Source organism: Lissotriton helveticus, chromosome 1_1 (assembly GCF_964261635.1).
Source record: "Lissotriton helveticus chromosome 1_1, aLisHel1.1, whole genome shotgun sequence".
Lineage (NCBI taxonomy): Eukaryota > Metazoa > Chordata > Amphibia > Caudata > Salamandridae > Lissotriton > Lissotriton helveticus.
This window is the reverse complement of record NC_136057.1, coordinates 1,706,201,986-1,706,228,857: the sequence shown is the minus strand read 5'-3', so window position 1 is coordinate 1,706,228,857 and position 26,872 is coordinate 1,706,201,986. Positions and strand designations below refer to the sequence as shown.

Below are 26,872 nucleotides of genomic sequence, written 5' to 3'. Positions count from 1 at the left end.
GGTGTTCTGGAGTGTTCCAGCGTTCGGATTCTTTTGGTCTCCCCTCCCCAGTGTCGCGCGTCCGGCTCGTTCTCCGGGCCCCTTGGCATGTCCTCCTGGATGCTCGCCTGAATACTCCCGGGCTCTCTGTGGTGAAGCACCACTCAGAAATGTCGGCTGAGTTACTTAGTGCTTCACGCCCCTCCTCCTTCTGCCCTCTTTTCCGGCGAGCTGAGGCAGCGGCCGGATGTGGATGGGATTCCAAGATGGCGAATACCCCGTATGTTACTGATGAGAACGGTGAGTTAGTTTCTCATCCCTATTAAGAGCCTGCTCCATTAACCCTAGAGTCCGACCTTTCCTGTGCAGTGCCCGATCCAGCTTGCAGCTCACATCTGGATCCCATCTATTCACCTCCTTGTACCAACCTTATATTCAGCTAGCTTCTCTCACTCAACACTGCTCCTGGTCATTCAATGTCCACCCGTTCCTCATGCCTTGGTGTCTGTCCGTTCGTCTTCCTGCCCATTGTTGAGGTTTCCACATGTTTACCTGCCATCTGGCAGAGGTTCAGTTTAACTTTGAGCAAATTGATTGTAATCAGCATTAGCTCAATTGAGTTGAGGCAAGTGCAGCGCCTTGAAGAACTTGATGGCAAATAAGTTAGTATGAACAGGCCTATTGGATTTTTCGGGACTTATGTTTTACGTTCTTTGTCTTCAATTTACGTTACATATAACACATGTCCCTGTGTTCAGTTAGGGTTGACTGAACACACAGAGAGGCACTTTTTCATGTGTTCCTGTGACTTTTCATGTTTTCCTGTGCAGTATTAAGCAATTTAGTTAATCTGGCCTGATGCTGTATGTCAACATTACATGTAATTCCCCTTCGTGCCTCCTTGTCTGTTTTTAATGTTGGTGAGCAGTGTCAAATAAATCATTCTGCGCCCCTTGCCCGATGCACAATTATAGTCTTACAACTATGTATGTGGAATGACCCAGATTTTTGTTTCAAACACTATTCAATCGAAATAAACGCTAAGGACTTGACCATGGCGTTCCTGCTGACATGGACTTTGTGCTCATCAGTTACACCTTCGTGTCTCCTGTGTGACTTATAAAACCTGTATTGAAAGCGTGCAGCCCTTTTTAAGCTATTTGCCCTCTCTCTTTATGACCGACAGTTAAGGTCAGGCTTCACCCATTACTTTATCTAAACCACCTGTACCAATCTTTGTAGTACCCACCTTCCTAAGATTTACCTGAGGCAGTTATCACTGTCCTAGATATCTTCTTCCCCCCTTTTTAGGTTGAGCCTAGGCAGCGCATGCTCTGCTCTGCAAGGCAAGCTGTATTTAAGTATGGACGTGAAGCCACGCCCACATTTTTCATTGGTTGATATCATTGTCCTTTATTGATGCTGGCTTCTGATTCTTTAATAGGCTTGTTAGTTCCTCCTAAGTACCGCCTTGTCTTCATTTGTAACCTCCCACGAGGACTGGCCCTTTTACCTCTGTTATACGACATGTCTCATTTTAGTCTATAATCCCTATTTTCTTTAATGAGTTTCTCCTACTGCAGGCATGACATGCTTTCCTGCAACACTCAGAGCACCATGCATGCTTTCACTTTCCAAGCAGCCCGGGACAATGGTGGCCGCTTGCATGAAATGTAATAGGTCTTGCATTTACAAGTTTGAGCTATTGGCATTGTAAATGACAATGCCTTTTATTTGTGTTAATTATCAAAACAGTTAAATAAAAGGCATTGTATTTTACAATGCCAATAGCTTAAACTCTCACAAATGCAAGACCTATTGCTTTGCAAATGCTTGTTGTTTCTCTGCTCCTCATCAATATTTTGGGCCTTCCTGCTATTAAAGAGCATAGTATTTCTGGTTATTTAATAGTGACAGAGTCTGGAACATAGGTTCTCTTGTAGTGCACTCTTCCAATAATGACAGTACGCAGGACTCTTAAAAATGCTTTAAATATATCCTATCTGCTTGTTCGGGCTGACTGACATAAACCAAGGGTTCAGCCTGGAGCACTCTGGCATGTAATATGAAGTTAGAACATGGCAAGAATCCGCGAAAGCATCATATTACACATCTTCCTTTCTATTCAAACCAAACGAGGAAAAGTTCAATTATACTTATTTTCAAAATGAGAGAATGCCAACTAAAAGTTACAATGAAGGAAGGGGGAGAAGGGACCAAAATGGCAATAAACAAGGAAGTTGAGGAAAATAATGAATGGTAAATAATTTGAAAGTAAGTTAAATGTGCATGCAAAGGAGGTTGGTCCTCATTTGTAATTGCACTTATAAATCGCTTACTGCCCTTGGCCAGCTTCAAAGCTCATTTTAAGCGAGTAGCACGCTACTCCGGAACCCAAAAAGGATTAGTGGTAAATGAGTATAGGAGATATGAAATTAATTAGAGCGGTGGACATGTGAGTTTATTTGGATTGAAAAAGGATAGTGGAGGGATATAAGAAGGAAGGGTCTAGAAAATGTTTTTTTTATGCTTGTAGGAGGAGGTTTGGGATGAGTAAAGGTGGAGGTCGGCGGAGGGGGATAAGAGTCAGAGGCAAGGGTTTCCAAAGGCTTGTTTGGGAGATCTGAATAATAAAAGAGGTATGAGGTGATGTAAGGAAGGGTAGAGGAGGGAAGAGTCTAGGAAGGGTAATTTTGGGGATCACAATAGTAGAATAGGGTTTGGGATAAGTCCGAGAGTGGAGGTAGAGGATATATTGAGAGATGTATAGGATGAGATACACAGTAGTGCATTAGAGATGCTGAATTAGAAGTAATGTAATGCATATAAAGATACATAGGTACATGGAAGGTATATATCTATAAGAATGTAATATACGTAGATTCATGATGTATTTAATAAACTCACACTTTCAAGTATTACTGTACTTTAGGTAAAAAAAATTAGTAATTCAATAGTGAAGCAATTGTAGATACATCGTTATGATAAAAGATTTACATATTTATGCAGTCACCTATATACAAATTAAACATAGAATAATATAACCATTAGTAAGATGTCCATTTGTTAAGCAGGACTAACGAATATCTATATATTTATAAACATCATTATTATACACGTTTATACAATACACATACGTAGGTACACATCTGTAGTCCAAATAAATGCTTATATACAGAGAAATATTCTGTATATTTATGTTTGAGTCTGGTGGTTATGTGTGGTTCTGAAGATACAGTAGTTGGCCATGGATCTTATGTTTTTGGGTAAAGAGTTCCATAGTTTGGCTGCTTGAACAGAGAAAGATGTTCCACCAATGGGTTTTTTCATGTATGGTAGGATTTTGAGGCGAGGTGCCAATCTAGAGCGGAGGTTTCTTTGTTGGATGTATGTGGTGATTTTATTCCTGATGAAGAGCGGTCCTGTTCCATGTATCGCTTTGTGTGTGATAAAAAGCCGCTTGAATGTGGATCTTCTGGCAACCAGTAACCAGTGTAGAGCCTTCAAAGCAGAGGAGATGTGGGCTTGTGGCTTTATATATGAGTAGTCTGGCAGCAGAGTTCAGAATCTGTTGTAGTCTTTTTATAGTTGTTAAAGAAGACCTGTGGTAGAGGCTGTTGGCGTAATCGAGTTTAGACAGAAGAAGAGAGATAGCAGCCTGGACCTTGTGTAGACATCCCAGGTGGGGGAAGATGCTTCCTAGAGTTTTTATAGTAACAAAGCTTGATCTTGGTCATTTGTCTACTTGGACATTCATTGATAGCTTGGAGTTCATGGTAATTCAGAGGTTTCATACTTACTTAGATACTTTAGGCAGTGTCTCCAAATTGTCAGGCCAGGCAGCAAGTGGATTGTAATTTTTCCAATTGTCACATGTGAAAATTTCTGTATTGGAAGCCTTCAGTTTGAGATGGCTCCTTTTCATCCACTGATTCATGGCTCTGAGGCATCTGAAAATGTGAGTTTCCAATGTCTTTGGGGTTTTCCAGTTTAAGGGGTATTTGTATGTCGTCTGCATAGTTGTCACATGTGAGGTGAAATTGATTGATCAGTTGTGGTAATGACTTCATGTAGATGTTGAAAAGCATGGGGAGATGAGAACCGTGAGGGACCCTTGCTTTTGTTAAGTACGGTTTTGACGAGAAAAGGGGGGGGTATTGATGACATTAGTTCTGTTTTGAAGGTAAGATGTGATCCAGTCAAGAGCAGTCCCTTCTATGCCAGCTTCGTAATGTCTTTGTATTTAATGTCTTTGTATTAGCGTGGCATGGTCAACCTTGTCATAGGCAGCTAAGAGGTCTAAGAGAAGTTGTGCAGCAACCCCGTTCTGGTCAACTGTGTTCTTCAGGTCATCCCAGATGTCAAGGAGGGCCGATTCTTTGTAGGAAGAATGTCTGAAAATTGCAAAACATAAAGGATAGCCCTTCTTCCAATTCTTTCGGATTCCTCCTTTTACCACTACCATTTGAGTCCACAGAATTTCCAGACTGCAGTCCTTTGGGGCTTCCGTCTTTTACACAAACACAGACTCATCCTCTGGTCCACGTCCCAAGTCTCTCCGTTTTCTTTCACATCTCTTAAGTTTCTCCCCCCCCCCCCCCCATGCTCTGAATCCTCCCCACAACCTTGAGTTGTTCCACTTACATCCATGGGACCCCGCAAATGTTTCACGTGACAACCAGCTTTCACAATCTCTTCCCCAGAATAAGGTTATCCATGTGTGGTAAGTCAAAACACACACGAGAAACATCGCCAAAATGCAACTTCATGCAATGCAGATTCCAAACTCTGAAATTATTAATAACTTTGGGCAATAAAACTAACTTTCCCGCTTAGAAACTTTTCCAGAATTATTTTGCTTACCCACTGATCAACTATTACTGGTACAGTATTGCGTTTCTAATCATAGTGATGTTTAGCTTTTCTAAGAGTCTGCCTAAAGCTGTTCCTAAAAACCTCCACTGGCCATTGCTTAAACTCTGCGTTGAGCACTCTTTCTGGATTCCATTTTGTACTTGGAGTACGTCCCTTCGTAATATCAAAAGGAGAGGAAAGTCATTTTATTTTTGTTAACTCTGGACATTCACACAGTTTTGGCTAACTGGACCTCATAATATGTATTACTCTGGATCACTATTTGAATGGGATTTTCCAAGACCCGGTTACCATTTGGTTTGTACAACAAAGTTGTCCTACGTACTATGCCTAACCTCGCCAAATAACTCCTTGCGTTATTGGACAAAAACTGTCACGGAATAACACCACAGGTAATATTTCATACATAAATAACTCATCCAGTACACCCAGGAAGGACTCAGTATCTTCTTTCTTCACTACATGAGCCACTGGCTAACATGAAAATTGCCTTTCTTGGCTCTAACGTAACTTTGAGACACACCTATGTGACAGCAATTCACATGGATTTTTCTGCATCACTTTCTTATACGTGAATGGCCTCTGTGATCTCAAAACTTTATCAAGTGACATTGCTTTTATTCCCCTCCTAACCACTCTCCTAATTCCAATATGGATACCAGCCTTTCAGTTCACAATCTTTACCACATGTTTTGTTCTAACAATCGCAAAATGTCCTTCATGACCCAACTTCGTAATAGTCTCGAAACCAATAGAGGTATAAGGTTCTCACCCCTCATCACTGTCTCAATGATTAGTTATCTCACTCTTAATCTTCCAAAAGGCTCGCATTACCTCATCTGTTTGCTCTCTCTTTGGCCGAACAGTGCATTTCTTCACTTATTGTGGGACACATTCCTTGTCATACTCCTCTGCACAAACTTTCTTTTTCATTGCAGGATCTTCACTATCATGTACAAGTTATATTTCTTTAGCATATCTAGGTACTGATATACCTAAAAATCACTATACGTCATTGTAAGATTCTGGGATGGTAGATTTTTTGATTGCCTAAATCAAGGGTGGTTTTGGTCATACCTCTTCCTCATTGATGACTCTTGTCGATGCTGCTTCCCTCTCCCCTCTATACCTCCCTGTCTTCGTTGCTTGTCCGTAACCCCTTTCTTAGTCTTTGCTTGCTGGTCTCGCCTGGCTGAAAATAAAAAGTGCTATGACACGGCACCAGCGCTCTTTTCGTAACCTCACTTTTAGCCATGCTATTGTTAAAAATAACTAAAATACATTGGCAAAGCAAATAGCTTTCGCATTGGTAAGACCTATTGGCTTTGCCAATGCTTGTTTTATTCTGCAGCCATAGTTACGCGCATCAATAGTTCAAAAGTAGTTTGAAAAATATTCCGCTCTGGCGCCATTTCATCCTCAGTGGGCCAAAATGCTGCTGTGAGGCTTATTGTGAAATTGCCTGTGCTCGTGTTTGCAGACATCTCTGGAATTGTCCGGTTCCCAGACTTCACCAGGGACCTGGAGTAGTCCACTGTCCATGCTTCATTACTGGTGAATGCACAGCTGAATTCAATAGCAGAAGGAAAAAAATGAAGTTGCCAAAGTGAAGTCGTGTGGAGGGTTATGCCTGGCAAGGAATAGTGCAGTCCTGGAATTTTAAATGTAATACCTGGAGAAGTAAAAGATAATGGTGTTATATGCGCACCTCAGTTAAATGCTGATTGCGGAACCTGTAAAATCCACCACCAATGTAGAAAACCTGCAGAAGTGGTGTGCCTCTTTTAGAAAACCAAAGGGAGCTGCTGTTTTCTACTCGTCGGAATTAAACTTGTTATCTGCCCTTCCCTGCTACGTATTACGGGCATTGTGTAAATTCTCATTGCCGCCCCAAAAGAACTTTGAAAATGCCCTATACACAGGGCACACGTCCTAAAAAAAGAAGTGGAGGGACGCTGATGTCACAATAGGGATTAACGTCACGAAAGGTGGCTTGCACTCAGTTGCAGTTTATAGTTATCGAGCTCCCAGTAAAATAAGTGGGGGGACGCCGTCCACCCGCGTGGTACCCCGACTCGAGCCCTGCCTACACATTTAGTTGTACTCTTCTGTTGGAGATTGTCACTGCCTTGTACTTTCACTGCGTTGAAAGCCACAAGATGGTGACAAAAATAGTAATGTTGTAGGACCACTTGTGCGGGGACACCTTACATTACTAAATGATGCGTGCCTCCGATTGTCAGCGCTTTGCAATCCTTGAGCCGCGCGATTGATAGTGGAAGGATAAGACGGGGTCACATGCCACAGACTGCGTGTACTAGGTAGTTTCACAGCTCCCAAAATAGGTAGAATATTAATTCAGTTGCCTTTTGAAATGCACCCAATGCTTGTTATGAACCAGCTACAACATTACTTCATGACAGGCAGAAGGACTGTCCTTGACAAAAACATAATTACTGCACACAAACCAGCTTACGGCTACTTGTTGTCTAATTTGCAGTGTATCCTTCCCGCAATAAGGGTACACAGGAACTTTTAAAGGAAATTTCTTTTGGGTGGTTTTATATAGTGCAATCCCGACCCAAAGGTATTGGAGTGTTTTACATGAGCACCAGTTACATTACACAAGGACACAGGTGTTTGGCCGGCCCTCTTGGCCTGGCCAGTCATGCGCACTTTGCATGTTCCCCACCAGGCTGATTTACACAGCCTGGTGAGGCAAATGCACAGGCTCCCTGTTCCTATCTGAGCGCCCAACCATGGCGCTCATACCAATCACAACACTGTATTTTAGCGTTGCGATTGGCTCAGGGTAGCCTGTGTGCCGGGTGCTTCCTGCTGCGGGCCAGGACTGGAAGAGGTCGAGGTCGGGGATGAAGGGGATGCTGCGGCCAGCCTCTCCAGGGAAGTTTTTTTTTCCATTCCTCCGCCCCACTACTTCCGTCCAGTAACGTCCATTTAACCTGGTGCACCATCCACTCCTCCCATCTGTACCGACTTACACAAATCTACGAATTTACCCAGATCTCTCAGGCAATGAATATGAAAGTTAGGACATGGTGAGATTCCACCAAACTAAAGCAGCACTTTACTCCTCAGTAGTACACTCCATGTAGTGTTGACATGCTTTACTAGGAGTACTGGAGTAACCCATTGGGCTTCGTCAGTCCCCAAAAACATTGTTTGAGTTTTTTTGTTGTAGAGCCGCATTAGTTAATTTTGCGCACAATTTTTATTGCACAACTAATGTTTTACATGGTTTCGGATGATTGGTGTTTGACTAGTTTCCTGCTTTTCCTTCATTCAGAGTGGATCTCTGAAACGGATTGTCTTTTAATCGCAATTCATTTATATTGTGCCGATATCCCACAAAGGTTTTTTACTGAAGTGCTGATCTTGCACTGAAGTAAAGTACATCATGTTACTCCAGCGTACAAAAGCATCAAGAGTGCTGTAACAGTGTGTTGGATTGCTAACGTTTGAGTGAGTGTTCTGTACATTAGAGTATTCCTCGCATAGTTGTTTCCTGTGAGTGGCTCAAAAATTGCAAGATTATTACATGTCACATTACACTTTCAGACGAAAGCATCACAAAAATGACATATTTGAATGAAATAAGCCCTGCTTAAAAATGAGTATATTTCTCAGTTTCACACCAAAAACCAAACTGTTCACCGGATTAAATCTTAACTTCTCACCCCCCCTACCCAGAATGAAAAGTCTGGAGTCTCACTTCATCCTCGTGGACAGCCAAAACTGCGCCAGTGGAACTCTTCTTTCTGATGTTGGCCCATCGAAGTCCCATATTGGTTGGTTCATCATCACACATGACTTCTGCCTTTGTCTCTAGACATTTGAAGTACCAGAAGATTAAATCTAATGTTTAGCATCTCTACACGTTTCTCGAGCCCTTCCTAAGGGATTGATCACCATCTCGGAAAGTGTATTGATGTCACGCCTCCATTGCAGGCAGTTGCCTAAGAGGACGAAGCCCGTGCAGCTCACTCAATAACTTATTTCAGACCACTATACTGATGCATCCTGGCAACATGCTCAATGCTATGGAGCGCTGTCTGCCTCACTGCACTAACACTGCCCTTACAGTGTAAGTGAAGAGATTGATAATAGTTCTCGTGGCTGTAGAGGACATGCTACATGTGTGACAAATGCAGGTTGGTCTCTTGGGTTCTTAAGGGCATGAGACAGAAGCTTTGTCGAAAAGCAGGACTGTCAGAAGTTGCAATTTGTTGAAGAGCACTTGTGTGGTGCATTGGGTATACTGTGGTAGTATGAGGCAAAGATAGATTTAGATCTCTTGTGGTGGCTGTTTAAAGGATGATCAGGGATGCTCAGATTGCTGCACAGCGTGCCTGAAGTCTTTTGGCCATCAGTAACAACTGCAACATGTAATAGAGTAAAAAATAGTTTGATGATTAATAATGTATCAATGTTGGGGATTCGAAGATAAATTGTGTCCAGCACTAGATGAACTTGCACGACTACTTTCAAGGTGTCAATATCACCATGTATGTAAAAGAACCTGGACTTGTTGGTGTGCGCAAAAGATCATTTCTTTTGATTCTGTACTTGTTGCCTTTCCTTCAGCCAAATAAAATTCCATACAAGATTGTTGTTGTCTAACTTGCACACCTGATGAGTTAACCCGAAGGTGTTGATGTATATTTAAATGATAAATGGCTGCAGTTGTTGGAATGATGTACTAAACTAGCGCACAATCATTGGTTTCTTTTTAAATGATGCTAATTAGCACAATGTCGCTTTTCAAAATTAAAATGCACATGAGAACTTTATTTTTAAAAGCCGAATACTATTATTTGTAAAGAGTTAGAACCTACTTTGGATAGTTTTTTTAATTTACACACCCTATGAAACACTTTGTGCTATTTTAACAAAATGATGTGGTTGCACATTCCCGAAAAGTACAATTCTCAAGCCTAATTAGAACTGGTGTTTCCTGTAGTAGTTTCTTTGAACCTAAAACGCTACACCTATATAGCTTTTGATCCCGAGTCTTGCCTCCCTAAAAGGGTTGCACACAATGTATACGTTTGTGATCTAATCTTTTCCCCATGAAAATGTATTTCAAGTGTTTTTGCCATTGGAAATTTGTTGTCTAAGTTATGGATGAATCTGTTCTGCTCTGTCAAAGCTCAAATAGTTGAACTCCACACCACTCACACTGTTGATGGTATATAGAGTTACTAAGACAAACATAAAAAAAAACTATGTTTGAGTTAATAAAAAGAAGAATTCGTTTTTTTAAACCATTTTCGGCATTTATGAATTTTGTATCTACAGAATATTGGTAACAGATGTATCCACCCAAGTTATATATTTTTTTGACAGTGCCATTATTGTTTTCTTTATTATTTAATATGTTATAGAAACACTATAACTGAGTTAGTTTATGAGGGTATTTTGTGTTTCTCTGTAATAGGTTTCTTGTTCGCATTCGACACTGTAGCCCATCATACGCTGTTACAGGGCCTGAAAAGGGGAGGAGTGGTGGGTAAAGCATGGGCATGGCTGGAGTCTTTCCTGAGGGACCGCTGTTTCCAAGTGACACAGGGGCCATTTCGATCCAAAAATATCTGTCTGAAACAGGGAGTGCCTCAGGGTCCAGTCTCAGCCCAACCCTCTTCAACCTGTATGTTGTACCGGTTGCAGAAATATCGGACAAGTTCGGGGTGGAAGTCGTGTCCTACGCAGACGACACGCAACTGGTTGTGACTTTAATACAGCCAGAGGGACAGGCCGCCACCAACTTCAGCTCCTGTTTGAAGGAACTAGCAGCGTGGATGGCAAACAACTGCCTCAAATTAAATGGTAACAAGACCGAGGTACTGATTGTGGGGAAGGCCCCATTGGTCTGGACCTCAGCATGGTGGCCATCAGTGCTGGGTCCTCTTCCCACTCCAAGCCAACAGGTGAAGAATTTGGGGGTATGGCTAGACCCCAAAATCTCATTGGAACATCATAGCAAACGGGTGGCAGGCACCTGCGTTGGGGTAATGAGGGTTCTTAGGAAAACACTGGACCTATTGCCACTCTCAGCTAGGAAAACCATGGTCCAGGCGTTGATTACATCAAGGCTGGATTATGGGAACGTTACCTACTTGGGAGCCAGCGCCAAGTGCGCTCAGAGGCTGCAACGCATTCAGAATGCAGCGGCACGCTTGGTCTTGACGCTGCCCAAGAGAGCACCCTTGAAGAAAGCACTGAGAACACTACACTAGCTTCCAATCAAGGAAAGGGTAATGTTCAAAGCCCTGTGTACTGGCCATCGGATTCTACAAGGGAAAGGGCCCTGATATCTACACAAACTGATTACCCCGTACCATCCATCCTGACAGCACAGGTCCAGTGGGACAGGACAGGTCCTAGTTCCTAATTTCAAAAGAGTGAGAATGGGAGGACACTCCTTTCGCGTTCTAGCAGCCCAACAATGGAATAGACTGCCGGTGAATCTCCGGCTGGAGAAGGCAGAGGCAGTTTTCCACAAAGGGCTGAAAACGCATTTATTTCCCAAGGAGTAGGCAAGGAGTTGGTAGGGTAAGGTAGGATTGTGAGGAAGACGTAAGCAACTGTAGGTGAAGCGCTCGGGCTTTACAATGGCTTTCTACAGCGCGGGGACACACCAGTTGGTGTAACCAGGCGCTTTACAAATTCAGTTATAATTATTATTATTATTATTATTATTGTTATCATTGTCTTTAAGTAAATGATAATTTCCGAATTTACCACTTTTCTAATTGTGCTATTGCTGCTCCCTCTCCAAGGACCTAGTTCCTCATAGTAATTTGTCCATGTGCAAACACATCAGGTTGGCTCCAAAATCTTCGTGCCCTAAGCAGTACACTACATGATATACAAAGTATTTTGTTTCTTGGAGTTTCTCTAGCATACATTTACTTACTGTTTTATATGTTATCCTTGATAGATAGCTCATCAAGCTATTTTTCTTAGTAAATTCCGTAGTCTGTGACGTATTTGTGTCCTTTAATATTTACCAATTTGTGATATTCATTTATTTCTTCATGCGACCCTTGCCAAAACACATGACATCAGCGATGTAACAGCTGCAAGCACGGCTTCTCATACTACATATTAAACTTATTACAGGCTTGGTATGTCCCATGTATCTCCTGAAGAGGTTGACATAAAATGGAGTAAACCTGGAGCTTACTGAAGTTCCTATTTTTTTGTTTTGTTTGTAACGGTCTCTTTTTATGTAACACAGAATGTTCCATTTCCAAATGGCTTAGGCCTGTTGACGTATGCTTCGGTGGCTTTTCATGTGTATGCAGGTGCACACAACTCTCGCATACGTAGTGACCAACAAAGTATTTCTCCTTCCTGAAATATATTTCCATTATAAAAAAAAGTATTTTCTCGGGTGTGTTTGTATCTGTATACTTGCACAGATATAGGATACTGAAGGTAAATCAACAAGTACAGAACTATATTGAAAAGCAAAGATTTTTTACTTTTGCACGGCAAATGGTACAGAACAATTAATTTTGCATGGCTGGTTAAATAGATTTTTTATATGGTAGGTACTATTAAAAGGTTTAATTATGAAAACACATGTATGCCCTCTCAAAACTCCCCCTTCAGTAATGAAAATATTATACTTCTTAAGAAATTGTTTTATGCTGAAGTTAAAATACTTTTGTACTAAGACCTTGTTGGTCGCACTCTTTGTTAACTAAGTACAGTTTCCTTCTATACATTATTGCCTTCCAGTTCACAGAATAAATATACAGACACCAGTTTCAGCTCTCTTAGGATGTGGACACGTGATTTACTTAGCAGTTGTTTTAGTGTGGTCTTTCTTCATGGCATGCTCCTTCACACCTGTAGGTGACCGTGAGCTCGCAGATCCAATAGTATTCCATAAATGAATTTCTTTATCTTTTGGATTTATTAGTTGTGGCCATTTCTGAAAGGACGAATGAAACTTCCTGGGACTGGTAGTGCATTTTGACAACCCTCTTTGCAGAAGGTCAATATTCTTGAGCCCGAATTCTGATAGACATCGCAGAGACAGTTCAGTCTTGCATCAGACACTGGTTTGTCCAGCAGGTTACCTGATCCACCTGCCCTCCTGAGTATTGCCAAAGGGAAAAGTTCACATTATATACCACTTAACTTGGACTCCCTCATTCCAGGGCTGGTCAGGACTCTAGTTTCCTAACAAATCCTATGAGATGAGAGGTATTTTGCTATGTGCAGTAAGTTTAAGAAAATAAATAAGACCTGGCCTTAAAGCCAGTGTGGGTTCATGGGGTACATAAAGACTCAGCAGTGTGTTGTTTTTAGGGTCTCTTTGAGATAGGAGAGCAGTCCTGCGTGCAGAAGTTAGTGGGAGCTTCACTGTTTGGAGTAGGCTAGAGTTTGCATGTGGGTTACCTAAAAGATATTTTGGTATTAAGACTTTCCATGTTCTGCCATGATGAATGGCTCCACCTAAAATGCATTGGGGTATCAGGGCATAACTCAGTATGCCTTAATCATTGGAGGATAAGGCGAGATTCCAGTCCAGTATACGCTCTCCTGTCTTGATGCAAATTCTATAATGTATTCCATTCTGATATTGGTGCAAGATAATATAATAAATACGCAGAACCCACTCAGTCGCTAGGAAGGTCTGCTCATGGGAGCACAAGCCCTCCCCCACCCAAGAGTGCATGCTTCATCATGGGCCTTGCTCCTCGTTGGGCTGGTGCTGCATTGCCCAACGGGCCCCTTGAGGGGGCTCTTTGAGAGCTTTTTTGGCCGCCTAATGAGGCCTGGGTATGTTAACGCGCACCACACACTGAGTTGAAAGATTGGTGTGGGGTGATCAAAGTTGACTATGGATACCTCACTGTTTCCTTATAATTTAGATAGAGGACCTATGTCAAGGTTAAAAGCACAAGCGAGAAACCACAAGAAAGAATGTTCTAGTGTTCTCTTCTAAATAGCCATTAGTTGATACATGATACGTGAAAGATGAATTAAATGAGTAGTCAGCATTTCTCATGCCTGCTGTTCCTAAGGATCCATAGCATTTCATCAGGAACTAGTATAATGTACCTAATCTTCTCTGTCAAAGAAGATTCTTATCTAACGCTGTGAAACCAATGATCCACACCCTCTGTGAAGAACACCAATGAATTGGTCGTTTCTCAAACTTACACTACCTAAGTGTGGGTTGTAGTTAGTTGTAGTTAGTTGTAGTGACCCTCCTGCACTAAGGAATGGGCCCCTTGAGGTATGTGGAAGAACATCAGTTCTCAGGACATTTCCTTGAGAAAGAGTCAGCGGGGTTGCCTACCTCTCGTCCACGTTCTTCGGCATTAGAAAAGGATCTCCACCCCCCAGAGAAAATTAGGTACATTGCAAGATAAATGTATGGTGAGGAGTGAGTTTAGCAACAGTCCGCAACCTAATGTTCTTTAAAGTATGGTGAAGTGACATGGTAGAGACTTGTACTTAATGCTTGCTTGTTTCCTGACCACACAAAGAATACCACATGATAGATGATTTTGAAAAGCTGAAAGAGTATCTTGGCAGATGGAAGCTTAGGCTCAGGGCATCTGTGTGTGACATCAAGCGCCTAGGACGCAGACCAATAAAGGAGAAGCAACAAATATGAAGAAAGGAGTTTAAGACCTCGTAAGTACAACAATGTCAGGGTTATGCGCTGTCTTCAAGTGGTGAAACGATATGTTGCGGCAGAGGGGAGAGGCGGAGTTACACGAGGTGAACTGTATCCAGCAAAACATTGATTTGGAATATTGCCTCTGAAAGAAGCTTTGTCTTCCTGGGTGTCTCCAGTTCTGGTGGCCTCATCTGTATTAGGATAGTGCTCACTTCTGAAGGCCACATCTGCATTATTATATCAAAGTCAATGATTCAATTGTTATCGGGTGTGGAAACTTCCTCTGTGGGATTGTCTAATTTCTGACTTTGTGCAGGGTATTGCGTCAAGTACTGGGAGGCACACCTGGAGTATTAGATACCTCCGGGTCTACCCAGCGCTATATAAAACTCTTTAAAAAATATATATATATATATTGCACTTGCTAATAGATCTCATCTAGAGTAGAGGGTATGTAGACCTAGTAAAGGACATTTACATTACTCTAAATAACATCTGGATTATAGTAGCCAGTTCTGAAGGACATAAGTGACAATTGTTACTTATTTGTAGAAGTCTCTCTTTATTTGGTGTATTTTCTAGAAGTTCATTGGCCTCATATAGACGCATTCTGCTGTGTTTGGTGTAGACCTCGATATTTCACATGCCAAAGAAGGAAGGCTGATTGTAGATACTACGGAGACTGATTTTATTGATAAGCAAAGTCTTACATCATCTGGAAATTCCTTGCCACAAATGCGATTTAGACACAATGTAGAGAAAAGGTTACTCGTTTTTCAATGATTAAATCAAATCTCTGGCTCAGTGTTCGATGTAGTGACATGAGGTCCAGTCATTACCAGCACTTTCATTTTCACACATGGTAAATTTCTATAGTCATTCACAAAGGTCAGACTCTCGCAGGAGGTAAAATCCCATATCACGCGATGCCAAAGCCTGCCTGCTTTCCTGGTACATAATTTTGATAAACGGACTTACATTTTCTGCCCAGAGTGCAGCCAAGGCGTGGCACGCGCTGTACTCCAAATATGTGTGTTCTCACTGAAAATGCTCTCCTTAGGAGAAATAGTTCAACTTTGGTGCTGTGTTCGTTGGAGTACGAAGGTTTCACTGAATTTCTGTAAAATAGCTGTTCCTAGTTGAATGCCGAGGACTCCTTGAGTGGTATCCTACAGCTCCCATTTACTCCTATGTTGGTAGATATTGAGTACATATACATTGTGGGAAGTTTTTTTTACCGTAGCCTTGGACTAAACATATCTCTTAGCATGGAAAATATATGGCAGTACAACCCTGCACAAATGTGCTCTTGAAAAACACTCTGTTCTCTGTCGCTGATTTGATTTATTAAAAGAGAATTTCACGCCCACCTCTGCGGAGCAAGTTCTGTACCTTAAGGGAACAGAAAACTAAACTGGGTGAAAAAAGAAGACCGCGAGTGAGGAGGGGGGTTAGCTCTCCGCACCCCCCTTCACCCAGAGAGGGCGCCATCTTAATACAGGTCTGATTCTTGCGGGGTGCAGCCCGAGTCCCCCAGTGCGGAACGGTGACACAGGGTTGTATCCTCTACAGGAACTCTCTAAATGCACCCTCGGTAGGAACTCTCACACAGTTTCTGGCAGGATCTCATGAAGGCTGCACCAGAGAGGTACCCTATCTTCTGCCAGCACGTCTAGGGCACCGAAGTATACCTCCGCCTTAGAATCTCATGAACTATCACAAATAGTTCTGTTTTGCATCTGTAAACCCAAGGGAATGCACTCATTTATTTGAGTTTAATATGCAGCTAGCTTATATGCACTTAAGTTTTAATGGTGTTTTAGTTAGCAGAGTGAACCAGCGTTCGCCTTGATTTTAAGGTGTTCTTTTGCCTGTGTGTTTTAATGTATTTTTTTCCTCTTCTGATGCAGGTTTGCGATAGCATGCGCGTGGTTTCTAACTCTGAAACTGAATCTTTCCTAAAACTGTGGCTTTGCTGATTTCAATTCCTAAGTGACGCGAGACCAGCTCTAATCACATCCTCAATTGTGTGACCTGGGATTTTGTCGTGGTTACTTATTTTAGTCATTTTTGATGGGTTTGTTTTTTCCTTCATAATGCAATCTAATATTTCTTGGATTCTATTGTCTGCTGTGTATTTTTTTTGCCTTGTTGATTCTGCTCTATCACTAAAAATCGATTCTTGGGTTGCGGCTTTCGGAGACTGGCAGACTTGCTAAATCTATAAAATGAGATCTAATTCTACTGAATCTTTGACCTCTCACCACATGCCCCTAGAGTGCGAGAAGATTGAGCTTTTCACATTTTTTAGGGCATCATACCTTCTGTTTACAGGACCCTGTATACAGATCTACTGCAGAATCTGACTCCTTGAGGACACGCTATAGTATCGAACCTGACTACACAGTGGAGGGTTGTTCACCTTATGTAATAGTTATAGGTCATTCTTTTATTCATTGCCCCTTTTTCCTCTAGTATTCACAGAATATTCAAAGCACACTGGTGACCTGAGGTTGCCCGTCTCCGATGAAGCTGCTTCACTGCTTACTAATGCCTTCACTAATCCGCTTCTGTGATCTGCAAAACCTGTGATTTTGACGCAACACACTGGTGGTGATGGGCATGCCGTCTGTTAAAATTGAAGTACATATATCTGAAAAACATTAATTTCTTTATAAATGACCAAAGTCCATGTTTTACCCCAAGATTGTCACATTTCAGGGAAGTACATCGCCGCAACGCAGCGTCCTGATGGGACCTGGAGGAAGCCGCGGAAGGTGAAGGATGGCTACGTCCCACAAGAGGAGGTGCCGGTGTACGTACATTGCACTTTATTCCATATTGTTTTGTGAGATGGAGAAAACTGATATTATAGTACAGTTTCTCACCTTATCTTTAGAATGCCTATGTGTAATGAATTGTTTTAATTGAAAATATTAGTGCTGACGGAACTAGTAATTGACATAACTGAATATTATAAGTATATGCCTTCTTCCAAAGGAATATCGCTAGTACTAACCATATAGAGAACATATTAAGTCACTCGTGCGTGAAATACATTTTTCTCCTTTCCCAAAACTGTTAAAGTCTTGGGGCCAGATGTAGGTAAATTTTATTTTACCACCTCTTAAATACCGCATCATACCGACTCGGTATTTAAGCAGTGGTAAAATAAAAGTACCGAGATGTAGGTAAATGCAGATGTGCATTTACCGATTCGGAAACAATCGGTATTTACCGATGCGGTAAATACCGACCGGTAAATGCCCATGCATTCCTATGGGCTTTGAAGCCCATAGGAATGATTGGGCATTTACCGGTCGGTATTTACCTTGACACAAGGGTGCAGGGGGTACTTTGACACCCTCTGGCACCCCCAAAAGAGGCTCGGGTGCCATGTGGCAGGCATACCTGCCCTAAGGGCAGGTCTGCCTGTCATATGGCATAGGTGTGCATGCACACATGTGCAAGCACACCAGAATCGGTATTTTACCATCAAATAGTATTTGATGGTAAAATACCGATTTTTTAATGCTTGTGGGACTCAGAAGAGTCCCACCTACATATCAATTTTCCCTATTCCGTAAACATACCGACTCGGTATTTTACATAATCGGTAAATTTACCTATCGGTAAATTTACCGAGTCTGTAAAATACAGGGCCCTACATCTCAAATTGCATTTACCGGTCGGTAACGGCCGAATTCGGCCGTTACCGACCGGTAAATGCCTACCTACATCTGGCCCTTGGTGTTTTAACATATTAACTCAGCAGTGGTGTCTCTTTCTCAGCGAAAGAATGGGCATTCAAGAGTAGTACCTGCAAAGTTGATGGTGCTGAATATAGAAATACTTGTATGATGGAATGGGTTTGGGTGGGCTAATTAAATCAATTCTAAATTTACATTCACCATAGTCCAAAACCTTTCTCTGCATTTCACTCACCAGCTCCACCGCTGGGTCACCTAAGGGCTTCACTCAAATTTGTACAATTTAAAATAATTTATGACTTTTTTGTAGGTATAGTGGTTTGTAGGATATGAGCTGCAAAAGTGCATTTCTGTATGGGCATCTCAAAGCATCTTTCTTAGCTTCGTGGATGTCTGTTGAAGAGGTTCTGCATGGTTCAAGCTCTTATGGAAAGGGCGTAGAAGGAGGAACACTTTTTGTGGGTCACTTTTTGGATGCTGGTCTGACCACTCTCCAGAAGTCTACTCTTTTGGGGATGCCTAAAGTGTCCATATGAGGTGATACTCTCAGCCGGTATGCCTCTTGGTTTTTGTGTGGAGTTGGGAACGTCAGTCAAGGTTTGGTTTTCTTTTCTCTTCAACATGACATTATATGGCAACAGCATTATGTTCCTTCAGATGGATGTACATCTCCAGCCCCCTGAGGATATCAGAGTGCACGGCATAGCCTATACTTCTTCTCATATGAGTGTTGACCACTGCAGAGAAAGTATGAGTTACCCCATAGACAATTAGAGGAATGTATGAGTGTTGTCCAGCGAATCTCTTTGTGAAGAAGCACTTTTGGACTCTAACCTGGGTGCTCACCTTAAAGTTATTGCAAGCCCAGGTTGTTTTAACATAAGTGCTGGGATGCTTGAAGAAGGTGGGTTTTAGGGAATGGGTGAATTGATTTACTAGTTGTCCCCCATAATCCTTGGCCGTACCTGTGACTATCTAAAATTCCACATGTCATTGACAGCAAGGTTATATACTTAGTATTGTTTGGGTTTTTTTCTATCCCACTTGCTTAAACCTGGCTTTTTGATATCCTGCATACTCTGCTTTTCTTCTGAAGTGCTAAGAAACCTCTGAGTCTTGACGTGATGCACATATCTTTTTAGCGTCACAAGAGGATGACCACTTCAGTCTCTATTTGGTTCCAGGTTGATGCATTGCATTTCATTGTGAGTTTTCCGTTATAAGTGGCTCTCCCATAACACAGGCATAAGAGAAATGGTATTCAAGGGTACCCCAAAACACAAATAAGTGGTAGCAGGGAGTGATTATTATCTAGTATAAACAACAACAAAACTGGTAACCCAGACATTAATTTATAGCACATTATGGCTTCCAGCACGCTCTGTTAAACAATTCTCCGGGAAAAGTATTTTTTATCAATCCTATTGGTACATTTTATTTATAGTTTTCAATCTTATAGTTCTGTTTATTTCAAATGGATCCATCAGTTAAAAACATATACATAGTCAATATAGGAGAAATCACTCTGTAGGCAACCAAAGTAAATCATATTCTGTAATTTTACTCTTAGGTAAAAAAGCCACGAACTCTCTCCCCAAGCTCACTCGCTCTCTCTCACTCAATCTCTCTCTGTCGATCTCTGTTTGCACAAAAACAGTGGAATTTACATTTTCTTATGCATTCTAGGCACTGGTGGTTCTAACAAATGGTCTATGTTAAAATGGTTCCCCATGAAATGGGGCTCTTCTTATTAAACAACCTTTGGCACAACAGTAGAATTCCAGTTACTGTTATATAAAGTGCTTAACACAAGATGAGACCGCTAAAAGTGACGTGAGGGGGGCGGGGTCGTTCTCATTAATCACACCAAGGGAGATGGGAGAAGTGCTTGCAGAAATTCTACCCCTGGCAATTGCTCGAGCTAGTACTGCAACCCATTGTTTTTCACCCATAGTGCTACTCTATACAAAGGCCCACCTTATGCAAATCAGTACTTACCCTGCTCCTCACGGGAACAGTCTATCCCCCAACTGCCATATTAGACCTTCTCCAAAAGGGAACCCAAGCAATCCCAGACAGATTACGGCGTTGTTAGGCCTCGTGAGGTGCGGTATGACTTGGATACTATTGCACAGTAAGCAAGGGACCCACGTCTGGGCATACCCTTGAGCACTTATGATGTAACATGAATCATACAAAAGGATATGGGAGAAATGCTTACAAAAGTCTAACCACTGGCAATCGCTCAGAGTAGCATTCCAGCCCATCGTTTTTCATTAATAGTCTGGGCGAAGGAGAGGGTTTGGACGTGTTGGTGCTTTGTCATAGAGCCGTTTGTCAGTTTGCTTAACCACCAGCTACATGAAAATACTCTTGCACAGCCTAGTTCCTACCAAGTTTAGTGCTGTGGGAAAATAATAGTGACAGGGCAGTTAAACATGGAATATATGAAGTGCTGTGCCTCAGGGGGCCACTTAAATGTGGACACAATTACGTCGGACCTACGTTAAAGAAATTAGAAATTGTTTTCTCTGGGAAGCCAACCTCATCATATACATCATTAGCAACAGCACCTTCTAATGTAATTGTTATTGATATAAAGAAATGCAAAAGAATAACTCTTGTATGTTATGGCCGATAAAGTCAGCACTACCGTGTTGGAACCGACCAATAAGGTTAGTTGACTACCTTCAGCTGGTCTGAAAGTAACATGTTGGGATCTAATGTAGAGGAAACGCAAGTTGGTTACCGTAATTGAAAATAAAACTTAGGAATGTCTGCGATTTCCCAATAAGGAAATTGAAGGATATCACCAAAGCAATAAAACCAACTTAAGATCTTACTCCAGTTGGTGCCCTACAAGATATTTAATGCAGTGTTGTATACCAGTGCCACCCAGAAACCCGGCAAAAGGTGGTGATGGTGCCCGTATTAAAAAGCGGTAAGCAACCAGCCCCTGAAATGTTTATCCTTTCTGTGATTATATGCCCCAGCAGTAAAATGCTCTCAACTATTATATATGGTACACTATCAGTCTGGGTTGAGGAGAATGCAGTACTACAGATTTTGCAAACAAGGTTCTGTAAAAATCAAACTGTGTTAACCTGCATCTTACCCTTGTCAACTGCAGAAGAACAATTCTGGATTATAGATTTTCTTTTATCAATTTAAAATGTGCATTTGATAAATTGACAGATGTCAGACATTTTAGTATAATGTTCATGATTTTCCCGAGTAGAGCCTAAGTGTCTTCCTGCAACTTTATGAAAGTACTTGGGGAAATGTTCAACCTGGGACCTGAAAGGCACTAACTGCAATCTGGAAATAGTAACTCAAGGGATGCAAAATAAGGTTGTTAATTAGGCCATCTTCTCTTTAATATATTTCCGATCTGCATCAATCAATATTTGAAAGAAATGGCTGCACATGCACATTGGTATTCTTGCATTTCTTGGCACTGTTATATGCCGATGACTTGAATCTACTTAACTGCACCTCTGTGGGTGTACACTGTATGCTAAATCTGCTGGAATATTATTGTGACCGTAATGTTTTGTTTGTGAACCATGCCAGTAGTAAAAGTATGTACATGGGCACTCCTCCCAATTTCCAATTGAAATATAATATATTTAGAAACAATAATTGATTCCAAACCAACTTGGAAACTTGGGAGGCTGTGGCTGAATGTCTAATTGGTGGACTTCTAATATGTAATCAGCAGTTGGGTGAGCGCACACTCCAGCTATTACTAATAGTTTATTAAGCTATTGAAGTGACATAAGAGGGGTATAAATACCTTGGAGTACATATAACCAATAAAGAATATAGCAATATAGAACCACCATTGAAAGGGTTTCCTACAAATATATGCCGATTGAGAGCCCTCTACCTGTCAATATTGGGTAAAGCAGGAATCTTTGAAATGATTACTCTCTGAAAGTTTCTCTATTTGATGCAAAATAAACCATCTACAATACCCGAAACCTTCTTTCTTAGACTACAATAGAAGTTGTGTATCTTTTTATGGGATGGGGTACCCCCAGGATAGCTTTGAAAATGCTGTGCTGAACAGTGTACAATGGAAGAATAGCAGTACCAGACATAAGGGCTTACTATTTGGCTACTGAACCTCAAGTTCTAGATGGTTGGATTTACATTCGAAAGATGATCCAGCAATGATTTTGGATAGAACTTCATAGTCACGCCTGCACACTGACTCCTGATAGTGACACCAGTAAACTTAACAGGCTGGGATGGACCAAGCAAATAGCTGGGGTTAAAAGATAAGATCGGAGTGGAAAAAATATCATGGACAGGGAGCGGGCTAAAAGAGGTGTAGAGATTAGATGAGTTCCAGCATTTGGCCCTCCTATAGATTTGCAAATAAAAGACTTTATAGAGGTGGAGAACTTTAAACCTTTCTGAAGCTGCAAGAAGAATATGAACTTGCACAATCACTGATAAATAAATATATGCAACTCGGACATGCCATACATGCATAGGTGATTGACTGGTTAGATGTTGCTGAATCCACACTGGTACAAAGTTGGCCACTACAAGGGGACTTCGGCAGAGGAGTAATAGTATCTGTATGCAAAACCCTTCTATATAATAAGTCAGACTGAAGAAACTAAAGGTAACCTGGGAAGATGGTACTCTCGAAGACATGAACTGAGAGGTAGCATCAGCATTTAAGCTTATAAGGGAAGTGATGATTACTGCTAGGTTTCAGTTGATCCAACTAAGAAACCTACACAAGGCATACAATTAAAAAAGCAGTCTGTGTAAAATGGGACGAGCTCAGACACCCAACTGTTCAAAATGCAAGGTTGAAGAATACACCTTTTTGCACACTCTTTTGGGGATATGATGACCGACAGATATTTTGGAAAGAAATAAGTGAACTGGAAATGTTATATTGGACTGTCCAATACCCCCCATTTCCCAGTTTGTGATACTAGGCATCCCTAGTGATGTTAACTTGCTGAGGAAGAAGCACATGTTTGGTGTGCTTGGTTTGGTCATAGCCATGCAAGAATGAGTATGCCGAAGGACACCTGCAGAGGTAAAATGGCGAGCAGGAATGGGCTTGCATAGACACCAAAACAGTAGTCTACGAAGGAAGCGCTCCCCAAAGAAGTTTGAAAAGATGCAGGTGGATGGAGAATCATTATTGTCAGAGAAGGAAGGACAACAAACAACAAGCAACATCGAAGACGAAATACCAAGGCATGACTGGAAGAAATGTGGAAGATGAGGGTTGGGAGGCCTACAGGCAATTAGATTTGTAAGAATGTATGTAGCCTTTGAGAGATGTTCTTGGAAGGCAGAATAGACTTGAAATGCTTATGTAATTTCACTCTCAGCCAACGTAGATTGTTGGTACAGAATGATATAATTGTTGAAAACAAAATGATTAAAAAGATGTGTGAAAGGCCATCACAAGGAGAAGTCGGACGAACATGTAGAAGTTACGCCAGTCTTCCATGCCGACTGTCCTCAACCACTTAATTGATCACAAGCTTAAAGAGATGTCACCAAATGCCTGCTCATCCACTCTCACTAAAAAGACCCATGTGCAACCACACTTGAAAAAAGATAGGCATAAAACTGGAATCAGCAGAGATCTGGCTGAATTAAAGTTCGAGGTTTCAGATCTGGCAAACATATGACGGTCAGAATACAAATTAAAGCTGAAATGGCAGCTACCTTTAATTATCTCCAGAATAGATCCGTTGAATAATGACCAAAGCTGTAACATCAGAATACTTGTCCAGTTTGGTTCTGTTAACTTGAGGCATAGCTGCAGGGAACTAGCTCCATAGCATACCCATGTTCACAATCCTTGCTTAAGGAAGCTCAGCCTTTGAGGTTCCATCATCTGTGTTGCCTAGATTGGTCTTGTCAGGCCTTATTTCACCACTTGTACATGTTGCTTCAATTATTGTGTATTTTATAATGGGAAAAGTATACTAACTGGGCCAGCATCTCCTATGTCAACTATTTTCCTACATGTATTTCTAGCTTGCTATTTAAGAAAGACCAGTGGTGCCCTGTTTTTTTCTTCTTAATGCAACAAATTGCTGTTCACAGGTGTCTGAGACTAGTGATTATTTGACCACATGTCCGAGTGAGGTTTTTGATGGGTTCTCCTTTTCTTCCGTCCTTTTGTTTAGGTACGAGAACAAATATGTGAAGTTCTTCAAAAGCAAACCAGACCTTCCGCCAGGTCTTAGCGCCGATGAAGCTCCTGCTGGCAAGACAGTCCAGAAAGCAGAGAGTGAGTCTGGGCTGTCCAAGACAGCAAAGAGAAACATGAAGCGGAAGGAGAAACGAAAGCAGCAGCATGACAAGGGGGAACCAGATGATGTGGAAGAGCTCTGCCAGGCAATAGGAAGAGCTTCTGTCAAGGCAGATGTCGGTGTGCGGCAGTCTAGTGCTGACGGCGATGCTAAATCGCAACAGAATTCTGCAGAAGGGTATGCCAAACCTGCTGCAGCCCAGCACGTACCTACTACTGATCCTGCTGCCATTGAGCGGGCAAAGAAGATTAAGAACCTTCGGAAAAAGCTAAGGCAAGTGGAGGACTTGCAGCAAAAAATTGACTCTGGGGAATTGAAGGAGCTGACCAAGGAGCAGAAAGAGAAGCTAGGGAGGAGGCAGGCTCTGGAGGAGGAACTTGAAGACCTAGAGCTGGGTTTGTAGGGACTGTGGGTCTTCCATTGAGGACTTGAGAACAAAAGGTGCTTGTCCACAAGGCGTTTCTGGAACTTGTGTGTATTTGGGGACAGAACACTCATTTGGACTCGTCTACATAGAGCTAGAATTGTTTTTTGTTTTGACGAGTTCTGTCTGGGGTTTTTAATCACTTTCAGCTATTGGCGGAGGTCGGACACTAAGGAATAAAGTGGCCCCTCTGACTGTTCAGAGGCGCTGTGGTTCTCGAACTGTCTGGTGCTTGCCTCTGCAAGCTTCCCCATCTTCCTACACATAACCAGCCTTATCTAAACAGCTCATGAGTTTGTTTTGTTACCGTCGGATTTCCATCTGTCTTTTTTTATAATTATTATTTAAGAACAGACTGCCAGTAATAAATTGTGTAATAGAAATTGGCTTGGACTAGGTCTAGTCTTTGAATGCAACCCCACAAGGAGTGCCTGGTTTACCATGAACTTCAACTTTTTTATTTTTTGAAAGCCAGTAGAAAGTTAAAATCACAATGTTAGGTAGAGCAGTTTTGAGCAGCTACTTGATGCACAGATGACAAAAGTTGTAAATCGTATTGTGAAAAGTGTACACTTTTGCTGCAGTGATTTTAGAGAAGATTATAGCATCAAAAACCATTGTCTTTACCACAGGATAAATCTGCACCTGTAGGACACTGAAGAAAGGGAATAAACTATGTACATTCAGGATGCTGATCTGAAAGTGGTTTCCAAGATAAATGCAGTGCTAAAATAGGTATAGCCTGCTAGAAATTTCGAAATGTAACCATGCTAGATTGTCCTGCTTTTCCACTAAAACTTGGCTTCCCTCGCTGCCTTGGTACAATCTAGACTAGACAGGTCCACCAGCCTACAGCCTGGCTTTACACGGAAACAGACTACAGTGACTACAAGATACAGTAGCTACACTTGCAACGGGAACTAGAATCTATTAATTGATCCTAAATGTCAGTGGGTTGATTTTCAATCCCCAATTTTGACACAATTAACACTGTACAGTGCCCTAGTATCTAAAAGCAATAGATTTGCTCCTAAACATGCACTACAACTGCAAAAAAGTTACTGATGTTAGTTCAACCCTCGTTCCCATATAGGAGAAGAAATAATTCCAATGGTGCTTTCCAAGTGTATGCTGTAAAAATGTTGACTTTCTTCTTGACTCCGGCGCTGCTTACTGAAGATCTGCTCCAAATTCTCATTTTCAAAATCCATTTAATAGATTAGCCCCTTTACATATATTGTTCTACAGTGCTAAGAGGCCTTGCCTAGGACTTGAAGACTATCGGCCTATTTTACGACTGCCTCCCCTTAGGCAGATTTTTATTTTGTTTGCTTATAAACTTAAGACCATTGGTCTCTGGTATTTCCATGCTGGTCGAGCCATGCCATATTGTATGTTACTTTTAAATTGCATGAACACCTGAAAGTGTCTTGGCGCTGCCATTGTCACAAAAGTCTGAAAAGCCCTACTAATAATTAAATAACGAGGTATTTAAAGCCTTCCTTAAGGATAAAAGATCTGTCATGGACTTAATGTGCAGAAGAAGAGTTCTCCACAATTTAGAAGCACCCACCACAAAGCTTCTTCTGCTCTATGAGGAGCGTTTGAATTTAGGGACAACATTATTTTTGGCACTAATGGAACTTAGCTGCCCATTGGGATAGTACCATTTAAACCTAGCTGTCAGTAATTCCGTGCCCAATGTCATGAAGTGCCTTGTAGGTTATGGACAAGGCTTTAAAGCTAATCCTCTGTCTGATAGGTAATGAATAAAGCTTTCGCAGGTTGTGTTTTACAGATTGAAAATTAGGAATCCATAGCAACAGGCGGGCACTGCATTTTGGAGAGTTTGGAGCTTGTTCACTACTGCTGTTGCCTAATCAAGAGACCATTACAATAGTCTAATTTATGGTTT

The 26,872-nt window shown here is 41.6% G+C and overlaps 1 protein-coding gene across 3 annotated transcripts; it reads left to right on the top strand.

Moving 5' to 3' along the window:
* On the top strand, positions 1-25,343 carry PYM1 (PYM1 exon junction complex associated factor). 3 transcript variants are annotated; one of them, XM_078689080.1, is made up of 4 exons: positions 145-279; positions 16,432-16,598; positions 17,228-17,336; positions 24,408-25,343. In XM_078689080.1, the coding sequence occupies exons 2-4, from the start codon at positions 16,595-16,597 to the stop codon at positions 24,934-24,936; spliced, it is 642 nt and encodes a 213-aa protein (XP_078545206.1). In that variant the 5' UTR covers positions 145-279; positions 16,432-16,594; the 3' UTR covers positions 24,937-25,343. The 3 variants fall into 3 exon arrangements, with proteins under 3 accessions (XP_078545207.1, XP_078545205.1, XP_078545206.1); XM_078689081.1 differs by lacking the exon at positions 16,432-16,598 and having other exon boundaries at positions 1-279; XM_078689079.1 differs by lacking the exon at positions 16,432-16,598 and having other exon boundaries at positions 48-279; positions 17,243-17,336; positions 24,408-25,082.
* Positions 25,344-26,872: the final 1,529 nt, after the last annotated feature.

What these genes read in the sequence shown, in the direction of transcription:
- PYM1 (XM_078689081.1), top strand. Translation starts at nt 150, where the DNA reads ATGTCGGCTGAGTTACTTAGTGCTTCACGCCCCTCCTCCTTCTGCCCT. An exon ending in GTATGTTACTGATGAGAACG is followed by an intron (nt 280 to 17,227) that starts GTGAGTTAGTTT and finishes TTTTACCCCAAG; the next exon opens with ATTGTCACATTTCAGGGAAG. An exon ending in CCACAAGAGGAGGTGCCGGT is followed by an intron (nt 17,337 to 24,407) that starts GTACGTACATTG and finishes CCTTTTGTTTAG; the next exon opens with GTACGAGAACAAATATGTGA.